Source organism: Cervus canadensis, chromosome 13 (genome assembly GCF_019320065.1).
Source record: "Cervus canadensis isolate Bull #8, Minnesota chromosome 13, ASM1932006v1, whole genome shotgun sequence".
Taxonomy (NCBI): Eukaryota; Metazoa; Chordata; class Mammalia; order Artiodactyla; family Cervidae; genus Cervus; species Cervus canadensis.
Window position 1 is genome coordinate 59,499,158 of NC_057398.1, and position 14,972 is coordinate 59,514,129.

General features: G+C 38.9%; 1 protein-coding gene across 1 annotated transcript in view; it reads left to right on the plus strand.

The window, feature by feature from the left end:
• Positions 1 to 14,972, plus strand: part of USH2A (usherin) — an 893,901-nt gene that overhangs the window by 706,835 nt on the left and 172,094 nt on the right. Inside the window, exon 56 of the mRNA XM_043484771.1 lies at positions 12,678 to 12,785. Within this exon, the coding sequence (XP_043340706.1) occupies positions 12,678 to 12,785 (108 nt within the window). The remainder of the gene's footprint in view (positions 1 to 12,677; positions 12,786 to 14,972) is intronic.

Below are 14,972 nucleotides of genomic sequence, written 5' to 3' on the forward strand. Positions count from 1 at the left end.
GTCCCTTGGACTGCAAGGAGATCCAACCAGTCCATCCTAAAGGAGATCAGTCCTGGGTGTTCATTGGAAGGACTGATGCTGAAGCTGAAACTGCAGTACTTTGGCCACCTCATGCGAAGAGTTGACTCATTGGGAAAGACCCTGATGCTGGGAGGGATTAGGGGCAGGAGGATAAGGGGACAACAGAAGATGAGATGGCTGGATGGCATCACCAACTCGATTGTCATGGGTTTGAGTAAACTCTGGAAGTTGGTGATGGACAGGGAGGCCTGGCGTGCTGTGGTTCATGGGGTCGCAAAGAGTTGGACATGACTGAGTGACTGAACTGAGCTGAACTGAACTGAATGTTAATATATTTGGAAAGAGAGCCTGCCAAACTAGTGATCCATTCAGGAAGTGCTTCTTGTGATGAATCTGATCACTCTGATACTAGGGAGAGGAGCTTAATCTCTGGTGTAGAATTACACATTAAATACGGAATTAAGAATGCAAATAAGCTTTGTAGCAAGTAGTCAGAATTGAAAGTTCTTTCACTGGTATTTTAAATGCAAGATCCCCCTAGTTTTGATGTTTTGATGTGTGGTTCATATGAGACATCACCTGAACTCCTACGTCAAAGCCTTGATGCAAGAAATGGACAGTGCCAATGGCTGCTCTCAGAGAGGCAAGAAATTGGCTTGACTAAGAGGGATGGACACCGCTGAGATTATGATGGATGATACTACAGGGAAAGGGGACCCTAGCTTATGAGCTCCTGATATATTTCACAATCAAATTCTGTGACACAAACCATAATTTAAATGCACATTTGGTATATCTAAAGTGATTCCATGATCCCTTAGTGTACCAGTTTTGAATATCTCAATTTTCACGTGGAATCAGGTTAATCCAAAGTCGAGCCCTGACATAGCTCTACTCATCACAGTGACTGCTGGATGTTTCTGGGAACCTCCACGAGCAGAAATGTTCTTGGGTGAGGGAGGGGAAAATCATTTAATGAGATCCCAGGCAGGTGGAGGCAAAAGACAGCTCTTTTGAACAGTAAAACTAGATATGTGGTTCACATGGACCAGGGCAAGCATCTAGTTTGAGTGAACTGGTGCCAGGACAAGTAACTGCCCTCAGAGTGGGCAATACCTGGTATCCACCTAACAAAAGCTTTTTGAAGTAATTCAGGCCTCTAGCACTTGGTTAGAACTAATCACTAACCAAGTTGAGTGAGGAACTTGTGAAATTACATATTCTCTAGGATTATTTGGTGATTCTTCAGAAGAGTAACAGATGATATTTAGGACAACTGAATGACTATTTTGAGGTAGCACTAGCTATCTGAAACTGTGATGAACAAAAAGCCTCTTCGTGACTGCCTGGAGATTAAACACGAGAAACAAGCTGTTCTTTATAGAGTACATCCAATGTAACTTACAGAGCCATGAGTTTTGTTTTCCAAATCATCTTTTTATGATCCATAGGCAGACTTTTTGCACTCTATTTTTAACACATATTTACTCTTGAAAGGAATGTTACTTGAAAGTGTAATTGTAATGAGTTTGGTTATAGTATGCCTCTTTCCTTTAAAAGAGAACATGATTCCCTGTAGGGAAATTCAGGTAATTTGCAGCCACAGTAATCTCCACTCCACTGAAATGTTAAATTCTTGGCTTTTCTCCATGCGTTTGTCTTTCTCTGTTCTACAGCCGCGATTTCTTACTCTTTTAATTCAATGCTGAGCAGTTGAATGATGTTTTCTTTTCTCCTTCTACTCTTTGACTTTAGGATTAAGTTACAGTCAGAACGGTTCCTTGGAGACATCTCTTTATTTCCCTTTTCTCATCCTGATCAATTCATGAGTAGTTTTCAATTGGTGTGCCCTTTTCACTGCCTGTTGCTAATATTTCAAATATATCTCATTTTAAGGACTGCCAATAGGGGCTTCCTTAAAGTGACAGCAAATTCCAGTTGAAATGTGTTGATTTTATTGAGTTTTACAGAGTCATATATATGAAAGGTCATCCAGTTCATGTAAATCATCTATGCCTCATGGCAGTCCACACTTTACTTACAGACTGTTGGAACCAAGTCTATTAGTAAATCATTCCACTAACAATAGGAAAAATACAAGACCTAAGAAATTGTTGTTCAGTCACTAACTCACTTCTGACTGATTGAGTCAGTAATGCTATCTAACCATCTCCTCATCTGTTGTCCCCTTCTCCTTTGCCTTCAGTATTTTGCAGCATCAGAGGCTTTTCCAATGAGTCAGCTCTTCATATCAGGTGGCCAAAGTGTTAGAACTTCAGCTTCAGCAACAATCCTTCCAATGAATGTTCAGGGTTGATTTCCTTTAGGATTGACTGGTTTGACCTTCTGGCAGTCCAAGGGACTCTCAAGAGTCTTGTCCAGCACCACAATTCGAAAGCATCAATTCTTCAGCACTCAACCTTCTTTATGGTCTAATTCTCACCTTGTACATGACTACTGGACCTAAGAATAGAATATGCAAATATTGTATTCATCTGTTGTCATCTTTCATATTAGCCTGTGGTTCAATTAAGCAGTCTATATTCCTGTGCCCACAGTTTACATATATGGAAACCAAGGTCAATAAGCTGGCTTGTGGTAGTAGCTGATAGGTAGACAAGGATTAGACCCAAAGAGTCTAATTTCAGACTGCTAAGCTGAGTCTGCCCCTGAACATGAATTGTGCTCATATTCCAAATGAAAATATTCAAATACCTAGCCCCATATGGATTTCTTATATTACCAGAAGTGTTACTAGGCCTTGAAGGATCTGTGTCATTTTACTTAGAAGCCTCATAGGACTGATCCAACTGCTCTGGGTCACATTTTTCAGCCCAAAAAGAAAAGAAAGAAAGTGAAGTCGCTCAGTGGTGTCTGACTCTTTTCAGCCACATGGACTGTAGCCTACCAGGTTCCTCTGTACATGGGATTTTCCAGGCAAGAATACTGGAGTGGGTTGCCATTTCCTTCTCCAGGATATCTCCCCAACCCAGTGATTGAACCTGGGTCTCCCACATTATGGGCAGACGCTTTACCATCTGAGCCACCAGGTAAGTCCCAACTGCCCAGAATTGCATCCTGACCTCACCCTTTCTTATCTCTGTCATCAGAGGTGAGTTCCTTCATCTGTCTATGCTTTGGCTCCTGTTATCTGAGCAAAGAACAGAAGTTCCTCTGGGAGTAATTGTCTTACTCTGCAAGGGCTTTAATGGTGTCAGTTAATGTCTAGGAAGTACATGGAAGAAGGCCTGCAAGTAGTAAATGTTAAGTAAACTTTAGTTTCAGATAAAATGCATCTCCATCTGAATGCAGAGTTCCAAAGAATAACAGAGATAAGAAAGGCTTCCTAAGTAATCAATGCAAAGAAATAGGGGAAAACAATAGAATGGGAAAGACTAGAGATCTCTTCAAGAAAATTAGAGATACCAAGGGAACATTTCATTCAAAGATGGACACAATAAAGGACAGAAACTGTATGGATCTAACAGAAGCAAAAGATATGAAAAAGAGGTGGCAAGAATACACAAAAGAACTATGCAAAAAAGATCTTCATGACCCAGATAACCACGATGGCATGATCACTCACCTAGAGCCAGACATCCTGGAGTGCGAAATCAAGTGGGCCTTAGGAAGCATCACTACGGACAAAGCTAGTGGAGGTGATAGAATTCCAACTGAGTTATTTCAAATCCGAAAAGACGATGCTGTGAAAGTGCTGCATTCAATTTGGAAATTGGAAATTTGGAAAACTCAGCAGTGGTCACAGAACTGGAAAAGGTCAGTTTTCATTCCAATCCCAAAGAAAGACAATGCCAAAGGGTGTTCAAACTACCACACAGTCACACTCATTTCACACACTAGCTAAGTAATGCTCAAAATTCTCCAAGCTAGGCTTCAGCAGTACCTGAACTGAGAACTTCCATATGGTCAAGGTGGATTGAGAAAAGGCAGAGGAACCAGAGATCTAATTGCCAACATCTGATGGAGCACAGAAAAAGCAAGAGAATTCCAAAAAAGCATCTACTTCTGCGTCATTGACTGCGCTAAAGCCTTTGACTGTGTAGATCACAACGAACTGTGGAAAATTCTGAAAGAGATGGGAATACCAGACCACCTGACCTGCCTCTTGAGAAATCTGAATGCAGGTCAAGAAGCAACAGTTAGAACTGGACATAGAACGATGGTTCCAAATTGAGAAAGGAGTACATCAAGGCTGTATATTATAACCTTGCTTATTTAACTTATATGCAGAGTACATCATGCAAAATGGCAGACTGGATGAAGTATAAGCTGGAATCAAGATTGCCGGGAGAAATATCAATAACTTCAGATATGCACATGACACCACCCTTATGGCAGAAATTGAAGTGAAACTAAAGAGCCTCTTGATGAAAGTGAAAGAGGAGAGTGAAAAGGCTGGCTTAAAACTCGACATTCAAAAAACAAAGATCATGGCTTTAGTCCCATCACTTCATGGCAGATAGATTGGGAAACAGTGGCAACAGTGACACACTTTATTTTCTTAGGCTCCAAAATCACTGCAGATGGTGACTGTGGCCATGAAATTAAAAGACTCTTGCTCTTTGGAAGAAAAGCTATGACAAACAGACAGCAGTATCAAAAAGCAGAGACTTAACTTTGCCAGCAAAGATCTTTATTGTCAAAACTATGGATTTTCCAGTAAGGATGTGAGAGTTGGACTATAAAGAAAGCTGAGTGCCAAAGAATTGATGCTTTTCAACTGTTGGAGATGACTCTTGAGCATCCCTTGGACTGCAAGGAGATCAAACCAGTCCATCCTAAAGAAAATCAGTCCTGAATATTCATTGGAAGGACTGATGCTGATGCTGAAGCTCCAACACTTTGGCCACCTGATGCAAAGAGCTGACTCTTGAAAAGACCCTGATGCTAGGAAAGATTGAAGATAGGAGGAGTAGGGGACAACAGAGGATGAGATGGTTGAATGGCATCACCGACTTGATGGACATGAGTTTGTGCAAGCTCCAGGAGTTGGTGGTGGACAGGGAAGCCTGGCATGCTGCAGTCCGTGGAGGTCCCAGAGAGTTGGACACAAATGAACAACTGAATTGTATGGAACTGAAACTTTAATTGGTATGTTCTTTATGCAATTAAATAAGCAACTTCCTTAGAGAATAACTGCATTTCTCAAAAAATCCATGTAATTAGTGTATAGAGTTAAGTGAAAAGAGGAGAAAAAAATGAAATAAAAAACACCAAATTTTGTTTTTTAACTTTTGTATTAATTTGTGTTTTGAATGAAATCCTTCCATTGTATTTCACTTTAAGAACAACTGCAATGGTTTCTACCCCTTTTATATCATTCAGATACTATTTAATCTTTAGAGGGAAGGCAGTCATTGAAATTTTTCATTGTGTTTGATATAACTCTTATTTGATGGTGATAGCATAGGACTTGGTGTTAAAATCATTGGTTTGTCCCTACTCCAACCCGACCATTTGTTCAACATGTCCCTATTTGATTCTCTCAGCCTGTATTCCTACCTTTGAGGCAGGGACAATATTTCTTGTTCTGGTGATATTAAAGGTGAAACCTCCTCACCTTTTCACCAGACTTTTGTGTGTTCTTGCTAATTCTCTCTCCCATAATCTGGTACCTCTTTCTAGCTCGTATAAAGGCAGATCACGTCATACACAATAATAATAGCTGCTTATGCTCTCTGTGTGTAACATAGAAGACTCTGACCCTGTGTACACATGTAACATTATTAGCAATTATAATAGTAGTATCACTTATAACTCTACTTCTTGAAGGTCACCAAAAACAGTTCAACCAGGGTTAACAAATGGGCACTTAAAGGCTCATGAAACAAACAAAAATCATGTGTAGACTTTAGGTGTGGCTCACTCAAGGCTGCCAAAGGACATCAGTTCAGTTCAGTCGCTCAGTCGTGTCTGACTCTTTGTGACCCTATGGACTGCAGCACTCCAGGCTTCCCTGACTATCACCAGCTCCCAGAGTTTACTCAGACTCATGTCCATTGAGTCAGTGATCCAACCATCCAACCATCTCATCTAATGTCATCCCCTTCTCCTCCCGCCTTCAATCTTTCCCAGCATCAGAGTCTTTTCTAATGAGTCAGTTCTTCACATCAGGTGGCCAAAGTATCAGAGTTTCAGCTTTAACATCAGTCCTTCCAATGAACACCCAGGACTATCTCCTTTAGGATGGACTGGTTGAATCCCCTTGCAGTCCAAGGGACTCTCAAGAGTCTTATCCAACACCACAGTTCAAAAGCATCAGTTCTGCGGTGCTCAGCTTTTTTTATAGTCCAACTCTCACATCCATACATGACTACTGGAGAAACCATAGCTTTGACTAGATGGACCTTTGTTGGCAAAGTAATATCTCTGCTTTTTAATATGTGTCTAGGTTGGTCATAACTTCTACCAAGGAGTAAGCATCTTTTTAATTTCATGGCTACAGTGATTTTCCATCTGCAGTGATTTTTCAGCCCCCCAAAAATAAAATCTGTCACTGTTTCCACTGTTTCCCCATCTGTTTGTCATGAAGTGATGGGACTGGAAGCCATGATCTTAGATTTCTGAATGTTGAGTTTTAAGCCAACTTTTTAACTCTCCTCTTTCACTTTTATCAAGAAGCTCTTTAATTCTTCTTCGCTTTCTGCCATAAGTGTGGTATAATCTGCATATCTGAAGTTATTGATATTTCTCCCGGCAATCTTGATTCCAGCTTGTGCTTCTTCCAGCCTAGCGTTTCTCATGATGTAATCCGCATATAAGTTAAATAAGCAGGGTGACAATATACAGCCTTGTCATACTCCTTTCCCTATTTGGAAACATTCTGTTGTTCCATGTCCAGTTCTAACTGTTACTTCCTGTCCTGCATACAGATTTCTCAAGAAGCAGGTCAGGTGGTCTGGTGTTCCCATCTCTTGAAGAATTTTCCAGTTTGTTGTGATCCACACAGTCAAAGGCTTTGGCATAGTCAATAAAACAGAAGTAGATGTTTTTCTGGAATTCTTTTGCTTTTTCTACGATCCAGCGGATGTTGACACTGTGATCTCTGGTTCCTCTGCCTTTTTTAAATCTAGCTGGAACATCTGGAAGTTCACGGTTCACATACTATTGAAGCTTGGAGAATTTTGAGCATTAGTTTACTAGTGTGTGAGATGAATGCAATTGTGTGGTAGTTTGAGCATTCTTTGCCATTGCCTTTCTTTGGGATTGGAATGAAAACTGACCTTTTCCAGTCCTGTGGCCACTGCTGAGTTTCCAAATTTGCTGGCATGTTGAGTGCAGCACTTTTGCAGCATCATCTTTTAGGATTTGAAATAGCTCAGTTGGAATTCCATCACCTCCACTTGCTTTGTTCGTAGTGATGCTTCCTAAGGCCCACTTGACTTTGCATTCCAGGATGTCTGGCTCTAGGTGAGTGATCATGCCATCATGGTTATCTGGGTCGTGAAGATCTTTTTTGTATAGTTCTTCTGTGTATTCTTGCTACCTCTTCTTAATATCTTCTGCTTCTGTTAGGTGCATACCATTTCTGTCCTTTATTGTATCTATCTTTGCATGAAATGTTCCCTTGGTATCTCTCATTTTCTTGAAGAGATCTCTAGTCTTTCCCATTCTATTGTTTTCCTCTATTTCTTTCCTCCAAATGACATCTGCAGGACACAGTTTCTTTTCCTCTGAGCTCTCCTCCATTCTCAAGCTTTATATGGTGTAAAAAGAACCATATAAAAATGAATGAAAGTTCTGTTTCTAAGCCTAGCTTTCAGTGGCCTGAATGAGGTCACAGAATGCTGCTACCATTGCTCAGGATTGAGTGTTGATCTGTGTCCTGACCTGGGCAAAGTCACCTCTCAACCAAGCACAAGGCCTGATAGTGGCCAAAGACTGGTTTCTCCAAAGAGAATTCAAGTTTTGTTATCAAAAATGTATGACTATACTCTGGAAGTTAAATATTACAGGTGTAGAGTTGCATGATACAAGCTAGTGAATGTCAGTTGAAATGAGTCTGAGTCTATGCTTGACCCACCTGGTCCTTTCACCTGGTCAGATGCCCAGCACTACAGGGGCTGAAGCATCTCTGGGAGAAAAACTGCCCACGAATAAGCCATCATCCCTGCTCCCTTCACTTCCAGCCTCATGCCCCCACTCTAATCTTTCTTGTTCTTCAAACTTTGCTTCTTTTCTCCAGTTCCCTACTTCCACTCCTTTTGATTTGGAGATGTCTTTGAACTCCTCTGACTTATTTTTATAAGTTTTTCTTTTTGAAGTATAGTCAATTTACAGTGTTTCAGGTATACATCAAAGTGATTCAGTTATATATGTGTATGTATATATACATATATATTTCAGATTATTTTCCACTATAGTCTATTAGAAGATATTGAATATAGTTCCCTGTGCTATATAGTAGTACCTTGTTGGTTATCATTTTCTGTATCAGTTCAGTTCAGTCGCTCAGTCACTACTGACTCTCTGCAACCCCATGGACAGAAGCACACCAGGCTTCCCTGTCCATCACCAACCCCTGGAACTTGCCCAAAGTCATGTCCATGGAGTCGATGATGCCATTCAACCATCTCATCCTCTGTTGTCCCCTTCTCCTCCTGCCTTCAGTCTTTCCCAGCATCAGAGTCATTCCAGGGAGTCCGTTCTTTGCATCAGGTTGCCAAAGTATTGGAGTTTTAGCATCAGCATCAGTCCTTCCAATGAATATTCAGGACTGATTTTCTTTAGGATGGACTGGTTTGATCTCCTTGCAGTCCAAGGGACTCTCAAGTGTCTTCTCCAACACCACAGTTCAAAAGCATCAATTCTTCAGCACTCAGCTTTCTTTATAGTCCAACTCTCACATCCATGAGCAATGACTACCAGAAAAACCATAGCTTTGACTAGATGGACTTTTGTTGGCAAAGATACATATATATATACATACATATGTGTGTATATATACAGGAAAATATTTTCTGTATAGTAGTATAGTATAATATTATAGTATATTATATAATATAGTATAGTGTAATATAGTGTAATATTTTCTGTATAATAGTGTGTGTCTGTTCATCTCAAACTCCTCTAATATATCCCTCCCCAACCCTTTTCACCTTTGGTAACCATAAGTTTCTTTTCTATGCCTATGAATCTATTTCTGTTTTGTAAATAAGTTCACTTGCATTTTTTTTAGATTTTACATACAAGTGATATATAATATGTGTCTTTCTCTCTCTGACTTACCTCACTTAGTTCGATAATCTTTCGACTTTTTGACCAGTGCTCTCTGCTTAGTACTCAGTTCTGCATCCTGCCCACCACCCTTAATTCTGGTATTCGTTTCTGCAAGAGATGTATATTCCTTCACTAACTCTGGCCCGATCCTCTACTAAACCACCCCACCCCTCTCAATTTAAACACCTTGTGGCAGACTCCTTTGGCACACCTTCCTCAGTCTATCAAAACTTCTTTAAGGGCTGACTGCTCTGCAGCTGTACCATCTCCATACATCTGTCTTCTAGTGTGAAATGGATGACACTTAACCCCCTTTAGAAAAATTTTGTAAGGAAAAAACAACTTTTGTTTTTATATATGTAGATTTTCTTTTAGCTACAGTCCTCATTACAAATACCTTCAATCTTCTAATCAGTCTTAGTACACCTCTGGGATGATGTTTTCTCTTGTTTTCCTAAGACCCATCCTAAATTTTCTTTCAAAAGTCTGAAACCAGACCAACCAGAATACAAAATGCGGAAGAGAACAAAGGCTTTTTTTTTTTTGTCAGACTATTCCAGAGAAAAATCAAGTATTGCTTCATTTTTGCTAGCCATACTTAAGCCTGACATTCAGGAAAAAAAAAAAAATCTAGAAAATATTTATTGTTCATAGATTATATTAGTTTTGTTTTTATTTTAATAGTATTATGCAAGTAGAGAAGAATCTCCTACTCAATGAAATTGATGCTGTGAGCAAGAGTCCCTATGGAATTAAGAGGAAGGGCCTGTTTGGTCACATCACACTTGTGATGGTACATGGACATATCATAGCATCACAACCATGCCATCCTTATTGAATGCTTTTATGACCTGGTCTTCCTTAAAAAATTTTTGAAACACGTTGAATACATGGGGAGAAATGATTTTAAAAACGTTAAAAGATACCATCCTTACTCTCAAAGGGCTTACCTTCTAAGTGAGAAACTAAGATACTCAGGTACAATGGTGTTACAAGGATCAAGACCCCATTTTTCAGTAATGGGAGTAAAGAAGGCAACATTGTCAGACTAAATCAGTCACCGCCATCCATGACCTTCATTCTTAAATATTTCCTTCCATTTTCTCTTGAGCTCTATATTTTATAATCTTGAGCATTTTCCTATAAGCTTTTATCAAACCCACAAGGCTTGGAAATGGCCTAGATCTTTCATCATATTCCTCATCTGTAAATCAGGTAACTATCAGAAGTATGTAAATCCTCCATAGCAGCCAAGTAGAAGATTATAATCAAATAAGTATCCACATCTTATCATTAAATTGATAAGGAAACACTAAGGGTTTTGAAGCTGAATCCTGGAGCAGCTCTAGCTACAGAACATTATGGCTTTAGCAGAGAAGCCAGACTATTGCTCCAATTCTAAGTGAACTAGTTAATTAATTTTTTTCCTTCACTTAATGAGCACCTGCTTTGTGCCTGTCACTATTCAAAGGATACAGTTGTGGGCAAAACAAGTCCTTGTTCTTTTTGAGCTTATGTCACAGAGGTGGAGACAAGCAATAAATAAATAACCATGTAATAAAACATCTGATAGTGTGGAAGGCTATGAAAGAAGAAAGTAATTTTAGAGGATAAAAAGTACTGGCTGTTGTGTGTAGATAAAGACCAAAATCTTTTAAAATATAGTATTTGAACAGATATACGTAAGGTGACAGAGTGACACATAAATGTCTGGAAGAAGAGTCTGCTCACCAAAAGAACAGAATATGTGAAAACAGTTCAAAATTCATGAAAAAATAAGTATAGAAATTTATTGGATCCATGATGTAACTTAGCCCAATTATTTGACATAGATATTGTCCTGTTCTTTAATCAGAAAATATTTTTAAAGCTTTGGCTTTGTTTTATTTTGCCCAGGAGTCAAGGCAGCGAATGTTAGCCTCGATGTATTCTTGTTGAATGCTGCTGAGTCTTAAAGTTGCTTCTACTAAAATAAAGTACTACCCTAAGTACTTCTCAACAGCCTTAGCGACTAGCTGCAGTGATTCCTTATTTTACAGATCAGTAGATCAAAGCAGAATGAAGCTAAGTCACTTCTGAAAGGTCACTGACCACGCCGTGGTGAAATCTACCAACATGTAACTTTATTTTGTGCTGGGTTATAGCTGATTAACAATGTGACAGTGTCAGGTGGACAGAGAAGGGATTCAGCCATCTGTATGCATATATCCTTTCTCCCCCAAGCTCCCCTCCCATCCAGGCTGCCGCATAACACTGAGCAGAGGTCCCCGTGCTCCGCAGTAGGAACTTGTTGGTGATCCATTTTAAATATAGCAGTGTGTGCAGACAGAAGGAGAAGTATCAAAATGACATTCCTTATACATGGAATCTAACATTAAGTGAGACAAATGAGCTTACAAAAGAGAAACAGACTTAGGAAATGAACTTAGGGTTCCAGGGGGCATGGAGGGGGCACGGTGGGGGAAAAGGATCCTTAAGGAGTTTGGAATGGACATGGAACAATATATACTGGTATCTGTGGATTGCCAACAGATACCAGTATATCTGTTGTCGGTGGTTTGCTGTTCCTTCTTTTCCTGAGAATTTATTGAGCAATTGCTGTGCTACATTATACATCTTAATATAAAAGAGAGAGTAAACACTGTTCCCTCTTCATAACATGTCTAATCTATGTGTAAACACAAAAACAACATACCTCACAAAAAAACTACCGAATTGTGAGATAGTACAGTAGGGGCATATATGGTGAAGAAATGCAAAGTTAAAAGAAAAGTTAATATGAGCTGAATATGGCTTGGGGTAAAAATATTGACTCTAACCTTCTTTTTATTTTTTTTCCTCCCTGCTCCTGTTCATATACGAAGCAGTTGCAGAAACTGGGATGGTTAGCCTGGAGAAGAGAAAACTCAGGGGGGATTTGATAACTGTCTGCAAATATTTGAAGAACTGTCATGTGGAAAAGAAATTAGATTTGTTCTCTGTGTCCCTAGTGGGTGGAAGTGTTAGAAAGAGTTCACCACAATATAAAGAAGGACTTTCACACCAAACAAAGAGAACTCTAGAGCTCTCTAGAGATGGAATGGGCTGTTTGGGAGATGGAGCACCTCAATCCCCTCGGCAGGGGAGTCTCTTCAATGATGCCTGGTACAGGGGAGTTAATGGAAAGATAGATGGATGGGTGGATGACAAGAATTTTCAGATCTCTTTGAAGGCTTGGAGTTTATTGTTTTATCAGTTGAGAAATGAAATTTCTTTTAATACTGAGCTACTTATGAAGTTCCTTTCTCCCTTGGAGTGTTTTCTGCTCTTAAAAATTTTGGATATCATATCTGCAACTCTGCATGTGACTGCTAGTGTTTACCTGATAATAAATAATCCTCTCAAGAGGTACTTGATTTCTTGTTTGCTCTTTCTAGGTCTCCAGCCATACACCAACTACAGCTTCACACTTAGAGCTTGTACATCTGCTGGATGCACTTCAAGTGAGCCTTTTCTAGGTCAGACTCTGCAGGCAGCCCCTCAAGGTAATTAAAAAATACCCATGGTTGGGAAAAAGAAGTTTTCATATGGTATTTTGATATGAATGCTATAAACTCTATCATAACAAACAAAGAAGAAGAAATAAAGTATATGGATCCAAAATAATATTCTAGCTTCCTGTTTTTCAAGTTTAGTTAAACTATAAGTCTCCCAAGGCAGTTTGCCTTCAATTCCTTAGATGTGGTTTTCCTTGGAAGAAAAAAGATATTCTGTACTTGGATATGAAATTCCTCTAAAAATCAAAAGTTAAATATTCCTGGTGCAGCTAAAATAAAACAAGCACCACACTCCCTGTTTAAGCTGGTAAAAATATTCATTGCCCACAAGAACTTGCAATCAAGTAGAAGTGATAGGGTAAGCAACCAAATTGACATAAAGAGAGAATCTTAGAGGTGATGTTAAGAGAGAATTAATAAACAGAATGCTCAGGTTAATCTTGGAAGAGAGATTACAACCCATCAGGGATTTCAAGAAAGATCTTAAAGGGTGGATGCCTTCTGAGATGGACCACAAGGATCAAGGAATTTGACAAGTGAACAGATGGAGGAAATATGCTATCAAACACAGCTTGAGGGATTGGTAAGTGGGACCATCACCTTAGAAATCAAATCAAGCTTCAATTTGATTATCTAATGCCAGAAAATAACACTTCCACAACTTCACAAGGAGGCATGTACCAGGATGTCCATCGAAGCCTTTATTGTTGTTGTTGAATGCCAAGATTTTGGAAGCAATCTAAATGTCTTTGAGTAGGGGAATTGCTAAATTTATTCAGATATATTCACATTATGGAATTCCATCAATTTAAAGAAACAAGGTGATCTGTACATATAATGTAGAGTTATAGAACTCTGTTAATATGTAGCATCTTTATATATAAAGCCACACATAGAAAATTGTATTCATTTCTGTAGGTAAATGCATAAGAAAGATTCTGGAAGCATGCATATCTACCTGATAACAATGGTCTGTGGGTTAAGAACTGGGAAAGATAGTATCATTTACTTTTAGAAGAAAAATATGCTCAGAAACTTGGGCTAGTGATCAACTAATTATTTTGTTAATCTTTATTATCTACTGTTTTCCATGTGGGGAAACAAGAGGCATAAATAAGCTTCTGAACAGAAATGTAATATTAGTGCTCATCAAAGAGTCCTGAACTACTTGTCCATTACTCTTCTAATGAAGGGGTTGTTGTACCTCAGAATATTAGACCTGAACTTCCTACCAGTAAATGGGGAATAAAATGGAAAATTCCACATATGGGGCATATGGCTCCTCACCAGGAATTCACTAATGATGTTTTCTATATAAAGAATGTTTCATGTCAAAAAGCTTAGTGTTCCTTTGAAAGGAAGAAACCAGCAGTGGATTTTTTGGAAAGGTAAACTATCAAATGGATACTTTGATGATAATGGATAATTTCTAAAGGATCTATCAATCAGTTCTGGCTGAAACTCAAGCCTGATAGAACAGGGTCTCTCTGCTTTGCTCATCCAATCCATATATTTAAATTCTTAGGAAATATGGATCCCTACTCTCACTTTGTCCAAAACAAAAAGCATTTTCTTGAAAGAGCTCAGATTTCATGACTTAAAAATTATAGCTTTCAACAGTGCTGGGGAGTATGAGATGAGAAATGTTTTACTTGATTTGTTTTTTTAACTTTATTCACCTTTCCTTTAACACAATTAACTGTGCAAAGAAACAGTAAACTAAATGGGCTTACCTCTGCAGAAGAAACATGGATTTAGAATCCATTTTCTGGCTGTATAAGTGCCAGTTGTGAATAACTCGTATGAGAAATAAATGTAGTCTGAGTCCTTAACTTGGAGGTTGTAAGGGAACAAAGCAGCAGTAACGTTAGGTTGTGTTGTTTTGCTAAAGTGGAAATAAACATATTATATCCTCTTAAATTAATAATCCAAGTATAACTAATTTTAAAAGGCCTAGTTGAGTGATTTAGACATAATTTGATGGTCTAACATTTGAGTGTCTAAGTGGATATGGAGAGAATTAAAGGAAGCATTTGTTCACAGCCACCCTGAGAGTTCCTTATGTCTGTCATTTTTCAATCTATTTAAAAAAGAAGCTAAAACATATTATGACCCCATTGGTAAGCTGGTCCTGATTCTCTATAATTGTGGCCTCCTAGAAAATGATATGAAGTG